At 43.3% G+C, this 8,036-nt stretch overlaps 1 protein-coding gene across 1 annotated transcript; it reads right to left on the reverse strand.

Moving 5' to 3' along the window:
* Window positions 1-676: 676 nt before the first annotated feature.
* Window positions 677-7,182, reverse strand: HMGN1 (high mobility group nucleosome binding domain 1). The gene is made up of 6 exons (XM_060150946.1): window positions 6,991-7,182; window positions 6,634-6,666; window positions 6,513-6,542; window positions 6,380-6,430; window positions 3,175-3,303; window positions 677-1,554 (listed from the first exon to the last, which is right to left on the reverse strand). Exons 1-6 carry the CDS (start codon window positions 7,003-7,005, stop codon window positions 1,507-1,509), a joined length of 306 nt encoding a protein of 101 aa, XP_060006929.1. The 5' UTR covers window positions 7,006-7,182; the 3' UTR covers window positions 677-1,506.
* Between the last annotated feature and the right edge of the window lie 854 nt (window positions 7,183-8,036).

An 8,036-nucleotide genomic window follows, 5' to 3' on the forward strand; every position in this document is an offset into this window, starting at 1 on the left:
CACTGGGCATTCCAGCGGCACACAGCCCTTGCAGAGTTCTATGATCCCCCGGGACTCGTCGTTAATCTTTGGCCAGGCCACACAGCAACGTAGCATGTAGGACCTTAGCTCCCCAACTAGGGATTGAACCTGCGGCCCCTGCACTGGAAGCTCAGTTTTAACCACTGGACCACCAGGGAAGTCCCCCCAAGGACTAATTTTTAAAGCATTCTTGGCTCCTACTAATCAAGTCCACAGGCAAAATAACATCAAACGTAGAGTTCTAAACTTCGTTCCAAGGCCTCTCCCTCTTTAGTGGTGACCTTGGCAAGATGCCATCTCTGGCTCCACTTCTGCATTTGCCAAAGCAGCAGTGTCCAGTACCTCTAAAGACTATTTAAACGGCAAAACAGAGGGAAGGACTTGCATGAAAGCGAATCTCGAAAATACACAAATACAAACCTATAAGATCTCGTGCTAGCTTATTCAGTATTTATAAGCGTAGTTCATAGGAAGAGTGAATAATTAACAGGGGACTGATTTCCCATTAAACCAATTTAGTCACAAAAGCATCTTCAAAGTACACTGTTGAAGTATTACAGAAAAAATGAAGTATTCCACTCTTCCAAAATTTTATTAAGACTTTGGAAAAACAAATGTGAAAATTCTTTAAAATGAAATTTAAACCACAACTTAATCCATGTGCTTCAAGAAATTCTTTCATAATTGAGATTTTATTTGTTGTTTTGAGGATCAGTACACAGACATTTCAATTTGTACACAATTCTCAACATACGTACCAAAAACCTAAAAAATCATGTAGTTGTGATTCTTTTCTGAACAGTTATTCCAGTGACTTTCCAGCTTAAAATTTGGGGGCAAATTTTCCTTCACAGGATATCAAGTACCAATATCTTCAAATATTGATATGCTGTTACATCGTAAGTCCCACTAATTCACAATTTAATATCACATACACTACATACTCAAATTGTCAATCGTTCACAGCACATTAACAGTTACTAGAAGAACTGGACTACCACGACCAAAGATGTTACAGAGTGCACAAAACTCTGCCCAGGAGAGCCAAGATCAAGGGGTGAGTGGTTTGCTTTAGGAAACAATTCTACCAAAAACAACGTGGGAAGAGAAGTAATTTAAAGTGTTTAAGACATTAAATGCGCAACTGACTCCAAACTGCCATGTAGTATGCTTTGTATTATAGGATATAAAAGCTACCCTCCATCTGTGGAATGTTAAGCTGACACCCAAGACAATCAAAGCCTCCCATATTCAATATCCCACTATTTTCTGGTTGTATCAAAAAATAAACAACCAGCAAATGATTTCACCTCTTAAAAAAAAGCATTTACACTTAAAAAATGGGATGAGGTGGGATTCCTTCCTTTTTAAAAATGTTTCTAGAGCTACTAAAAAACTTGCATTTACAAAATAGTTGATAAAAATATTCCTCTGGATTGTACAAGAAGGGAAACAGGGACCACTGATAGGACCAGGTGTGTGATATTAATCAGACTTGGCTTCTTTCTCTCCTGCTTCATCAGAAGCTGGGCTCTGCAAAATCAAAGGAAAAACAGTGATACAACATTTGACTTCTGTGTCAGTGTTATAATGTTAGAGATATTTAGCATTTAATACAGTGTAAGTTTTACTCATTACTATTATTAAGTCTTAACAATACATTCAATCCTCATTATTTGTAGATTCTGCATTTATAAATTTACTGACTCACTAAAATTTATTTGTAACCCCAAATCAATACTCATGTTTCATGTTCCATGGTCATATACGTGCAGATACAGAGCAGCAAAAATATGAGTCACCCGACACAGACATTCCCAGCTGAGGCCCTTCTGCCTTGTTTCAGCTGTAACACTGTAAACAAGTATCTTTTTCACACTGTTTAGTGCCACACATTTCACATTTTTTTTGTGCTTTTGGTCAACAATGTTTACTAGACAAGTATAGTGCTGTCCAGTACTATGTGCTATGCAAGAAGGTTGTGACGTGCCATGTGGAGAAGACACACGTTAGACAGCTTCACTGAGGCACGAGTTATAGTGCTGTTTCTGTTGGCCCTGAGTTCAATATTAACTTACCCAAAACATACATTAAACAGACACACATAAAATAAGGTTATGGTTTGATCTGTTGATGGAAATGTTGTGATGAGAACATTTTGAGAATTTCCACTATGAGCAACTGTCCAGCATACAGAGCAACCTTATAGAACACAACCATCATGAATAACGAGAATCAACTGTAGTTGATAAAAGGGCTCAGAAGGCCTCATTCTCCCCTTATAACTGGATTAATTTCATCTTACTATCACATAATATTTGACTTGGGGTTAGATTTAGGAATTTGTGACTGCAAATCGGGGGAGTAAGTAGTTATTACGTTAAAATCTGATCTATAAATATAAAAGTCTAAAAATTAATATTCTATTTATATTTTCTGCTTAGCCAATGTTAAAAAAAAAAAAGGCTTGGCTTAAAAAGTTATTTACCACAACCTTGCAACACACTTTTTTTTTTTAAGGTAAAACCTCTTTTTCTCAGAGCTTAAAAGGATAAAGATTAAGGACATCAATCTTTTTAATTGCTTAATCTAAGTTACTACTTAATCCTAGACAAGTGGCTTTTAAGAAAAATAAGCCTTCTTTATCAGAAAGTGGGAAAAATAAGACAAATGAGAATCAATTAAAAAAATTTAAAGCAATATCCAGAATATAAAAACCAAACAAGATTATATTAACAGTTCTACAGATGGCAATTTGGGAAAAAAAAAACTAGAATATTTGTTTAAAGAAAACCCCTAGGTCATGTTAAAGAAAGAAAAATGTGTTATACCATTTAGTAAATTAAATCTTTTTTAAAACTCACACAAGCAATTAAATTAATGAACCCTATATACAATAAAGATCATGAATCTGATTTTGAAATTCTGAATACATTACAATTTCTTGTTCACTCACTTAAAAAAACCCATTTACACATATATTTTCAAATAGGATCTAATGCATAAAAATAATCTGTCCATTCACTTGGGAGTTACTGTACAAAACTCTGTTCAATATCCTAAAGGATAAAGACTGCCTTATCTGCTACATAAAAATATAGTTTATTATCTACTCTTCAGAGTCAAAATGAACAACACACAAACACTTCTGACCTCCTCATTTTTAGTTTCTCCATTTTCTGCAGGTAAGTCTTCTTTAGTCTCTTGGTTAGCCACTTCAGCCTGCTTTCCCTTTGCTCCCCTTTTCCCTTTTGTTTGCACTTTTTTGTCGGAAGATTTATCCTGTGACAGAACAAGAATATATTTTAAGTATCAACTCTGCACTTACTAACATTTTCTGACTTGCTAGAGAGATTGCATCCACCGCAGTTGCAATGTTAATGTGGTCGTGTGTCACTCTGAGTTACAGGACACACCTTAAGGTCCACCCCCAGTAATCAGGACCACACAGCACACTGAGGAGACCCCTAACAGCACCTGCACACCAAGCGTCATCAGACTTACAACAATTAAACCTAATTAAACCTAAAGCCTCAGCTACAACCCTTCTCCACTTTCTCAATTACCCACTATTCTCTAAAGTTCCACATGAGAGAACAAATGAAGTGAAGAAATGCTGGAGGAATCGTTTCCCCAATATAACCCTACCTACCCCCAAACTCTTTAAGCAGGAAAAATAATCAAAACCACTGTCCTGACAAGATGGTTACCCTCACAGTTAAGACCTTTCACCTGAGAAAAGCACCATGTTGTTAAGGTCAGACTGACTATTCTACTACAGTTCTGCTACAGTTAGTCCCTTGATATCATATAAGAAGTAGCTAAAAGGATCAATTTTGAGTTTATCGTTTTCATTTAGGTGTTTGAAGAACCTGAAAAGCACAGGTGTTAGTATGATGATAAGAGATTCAAAGGTTAAGCCACTTTAAAGTAATATAAAACAGTATTTCTGGACACCATCAACTGGGAAGGAGACACTTAAGTATTTCCTGTAAGTAGAGAATGTAGTTAACAGCCGACTTAGATAAGACCAATAGTGACCGATACTTCTATAATGGCATTCCATACATGAATGCATGACAACTACTAGTAATTCAGTATCTTTAGAATAATAAATTACCTAAACAAACATATTTGGGACAACACCGCTACATACATTGCCACCATGAAGTGTGACAATCGTTTCTGTATTTAAAAATGATTCTTTTATAATCTGATTTCTTTAGATTTCTCATTAATTTAATAACCATTATCACAGTAACATAAAAATGTAAAACCTGAAACGTGAAAACAGAACTATGCAATAGCCTGGACTGAAATAATACCATTTTAACTATCAACAGCCGGAAAGTGACACAAAACAAAATAAATCAACACGTCCGTAGTATGGTAATCAATACATCAAAAGCTTTACCTCCTTTTTAAGGCTTTAAAACGATTCGGTTATGAAGACAAAGATATGTTATTGAAACTAAAAGGGGAAAAAGGCTCCTCCCCTCTCCCCATCATTTTTCCTTTGGGAAAACTGAACTGACAGGTTTGTTTCTCAAGAAACACTGACGTGAAAACTTACCTGTTGATTATAACTGATGTCCCAAACCCAACCGGAGGTAAAATTTGAACTGTTTTCATTAAAAAACAAATTTTAGGGCGAATCAAAATACAGACGCAGGTAAATAAAGAAAGAAAACTTTGGGCTTCCCTGGTGGCACAGTGGTTAAGAATCCGCCTGCCAATGCAGGGGACACGGGTTCGAGTTCTGGTCCGGGAAGATCCCACATGCCGCGGAGCAACTAAGCCCACATGCCACAACTACTGAGCCTGTGCACTAGAGCCCGCGAGCCGCAACTACTGAGCCCGCGTGCTGCAACTACTGAGCCCGCGTGCTGCAACTACTGAAGCCCGTGGTCCTAGAGCCTGTGCTCGGCAACAAGAGAAGCCATTGCAATGAGAAGCCCGCACACTGCAACGAAGAGTAGTCCCCACTCACAACTAGAGAAAGCCTGCACGCAGCAACGAAGACCCAAGACTGCCAATAAAAATAAATTTTTAAAAAAATTAAAGAAAAGAAAAAATTGAGAAAACAGGCATAGTATTCCATCCAATCAGTTTATTTAAAAAAGCAAATAATAAAACGTGTAATAATAAAACAGTATACTGTTCAAGCAGACTTTTTGCAACAAGAGCCACTATTTTTCCCGCCTACTCTTATTTCTCATACAGAATTATCCCATTATTTTCTGGTGTAAGAAATTTCAAGTTGACATACTACGCCTACACCTTCCTTGAACCCTCTTAAAAAGGATCACAAAACAGAACTTTCTATTGAAAAAACGTTAAGATTTTTACACTCAGCTCTGTACAATGTTTAAAGAAAGAAATGAAAGGAATCTTTGATTATGCAGTGTTTATCTTTCACCTACACTTTTAGGAAAGGGGTAATGACGATAAGGATTTTGGGGAGAGACTTCTAATAGCAAACTCTCACTTAAGTTTTGAGTAAACAGAAATTAATCACACCATGAATTTCCCCTGAAGAACAAGGAAGAGCTTTACAGAGGGTGGCATCAATGCTAAATCCAAACACAAAGTTACAAATAACATGCACACATTTAGCTTTTCCAACTTAAAAGTTTTCAAACCTACATATATATATCCAACAACTACCCAAAGACCGGCAATGTGAATAAAGCAATCATGAATCTATTCTAGAGCAGCAACCATGATACTATTCACGATAAAATAACTTAGTGAACTCCTATACATGTAATGGTATATAAAATACTTTTAGAAGACTGTTAATCATGTTTTCAGAGAACACAGCTCTTGATCTACCCCTGGACATAAGATATGTCCCCCTACCTTGCCTCGAGCACCTTATATGCAAAAACTTACACATTCCCTATCTACTGGCCTCAGTCCTAGCCTTGCTGATATTGTCAAAAGAGGAAGTACAAGCATGCAACCAACAGAGGACCCCTAACCAAAACATACACAACACAAAGAATGGATTTCCCTGGTAAGCGAAAGTTATTCTTCAATATTTTTAGCCGTCTTAAGTTTCCCAAATTCTGCAGCAGCATTAAGGTGATACATTATGTTCCCGTAAACCGGGATGATAACTACATCTACTGTATTTTACCCAAACCAGAAAAGGCATTGTTTATTGAAGTTACTATAACATAGAATTAAAGTGATAAATAAGGTAACACTATGACTTTTTAGGAGACTATGACATCAAACTGTAGTTGATTTCGAGATTCTCAAAGTCAAGATCTCAGCTGCTGGCAATGCGCGTGAGGTAGCACTGCAGCATTTCGAAGACACCACGATCTCTTAAGGTGAGTGTGAAACCTACCTTTCCTGCCGCCTTTTTTGGCTTCGTTTCCACTTTTGCAGGAACCGGTTTCTGAAAGGCAAAGATAGCACTGAGTTTCTTCCCTGGGTACAATCCCACGGAAAAGAGAGGTCAGGGGGCTCGCTTTACTTACAGCTGACAACCTCGCCGATCTCCTCTTGGGCTTTGGGAGAAAAAAAGGAATATGAGCAAGGAATGCGGGGTGCGGTGCAAACCGAAACCACCCCCGGGAGAGAAGAGGAGCGGGTTCTTACCTCCTCCTTCGCCGCCCCCTCGGCGGAGCTGACCTGCGGGAGAAAGCAGACGGCGAGTGGACGCAGCCCGCAAACAAAAGTGCCCACGAGCCCAGCGCCCGCCCGCCCGCGAGAACAATGCTCGGCCGCGTGACGTCAGCGGCTTCCCGCCGCCGCGTTCGAATCTCCCACCCTGCTCCTCGGGCCGCCGAACGTTCCAGAACGGCGCGCCCGGGGCCGCCGTGCGCCCACCCGCCGCAGGTCCGGACGCCTCCCGGGCCCAGCGCTGCCGAGAGCGCGGCGGGCCTGGGCCTCGCGGGGCGCCGGGGCCGGCCGGGCGGCGGAGGGGGGCGTGTGAGGGCCGCGGCCGCCGCTCACCTTCCTCTTGGGCATCGTCGCGGCAGGGCGGGCGCGTGCCGGGTGCCTGCGGGCCGCGGCGCGCCGAGAGCCTTCGCGAACCTGGGCTGCCTGGCCGCTGCCGCTCCTCCCGCCGCCCGAGCTGCTGGGACCCGCGGCGGGGGCGGTGGGAGAACCGGATGGAACCGGATTGGGAGCCCGCCCCCTCCTCCCCCCGCGTCCCCCAGCCGCGGGCTCCCCCTCCCCGTCGGCCGGGCCGCCCCCCGCCCCCGCCCATTGGCTACGGGGCCCACCGCGCCGCGGCCCGGGCCCTGAATAGGTGAGGCGGGCCGTCACTCGACCACTGTGCCCCGCCCCCGCTCTCGGCGCCCCTACCCGCCTGCCGTCTCGCAGGGCCCCAGACCCAGGCGAGGGGGCGGGGCCCCACAGGCAGCTCTCGCCTCACGGTAGTTTGTTTGAAGCTGAGCTGCAAAGTGCGGTCTGCGCGCCGATTGGCGGAGGCCCGCCACGTGGTTGCCGGGTGAGCCCGCTCACCACCCTGCTGGATACCTGAGCGCCCGTCAGCTCCCGGAAAGCCCCAGGATAGGGTCTCTCCCCTCTAGGGTCAATTGGAACTCACAGACTGGGAAGGGAGAGACAACAGGTTCAAGTACGAACCAATTCCTCCCAACTCAGTCAGTAAGAAAGGCTATCTAATAGGTCTCCCGTCTTGCTGGCCTGCGGGAAATGGGTCCTAGTGCGCAGGAGCGGGAAGGGAGGCCGTGGGAAGGAAAGTCGGCGCGGGCACGCGCGGGTCTCCAGTGCGCAGGCGCGGGTCTTTGCGAAGGCCATGGAATTGCGGCCCGGCTACCATACAAAGTTGCTCGCGGTCTGGCCTTTCGGTAGCTTCTTTTAAGTCATCCGTCCTTTGGGGGGCCGGGGGTGCAGGCGGTTTGTCTCAGGAGCATAGTTGGCGTCTGAGTCCCGGCCCCCACCGGCCCTAGGACGCGGACCCACTCTCAGACCCCCTGGCCGGCTGATCTACTCCTGTGCAGAAGTGAAACAGGAAGCACGCCCATCCGGCTCCT

Source organism: Lagenorhynchus albirostris, chromosome 5 (assembly GCF_949774975.1).
Source record: "Lagenorhynchus albirostris chromosome 5, mLagAlb1.1, whole genome shotgun sequence".
Lineage (NCBI taxonomy): Eukaryota > Metazoa > Chordata > Mammalia > Artiodactyla > Delphinidae > Lagenorhynchus > Lagenorhynchus albirostris.

Excerpts from the sequence above, each read along its gene's own strand:
- HMGN1 (XM_060150946.1), bottom strand. Across the intron at positions 6,543-6,633 it reads AGGGGGCGGCGAAGGAGGAG|CCCAAGAGGAGATCGGCGAG; the intron begins GTAAGAACCCGC and ends TTTCTCCCAAAG. Across the intron at positions 3,304-6,379 it reads CAAAAAAGGCGGCAGGAAAG|GATAAATCTTCCGACAAAAA; the intron begins GTAGGTTTCACA and ends GTTCTGTCACAG.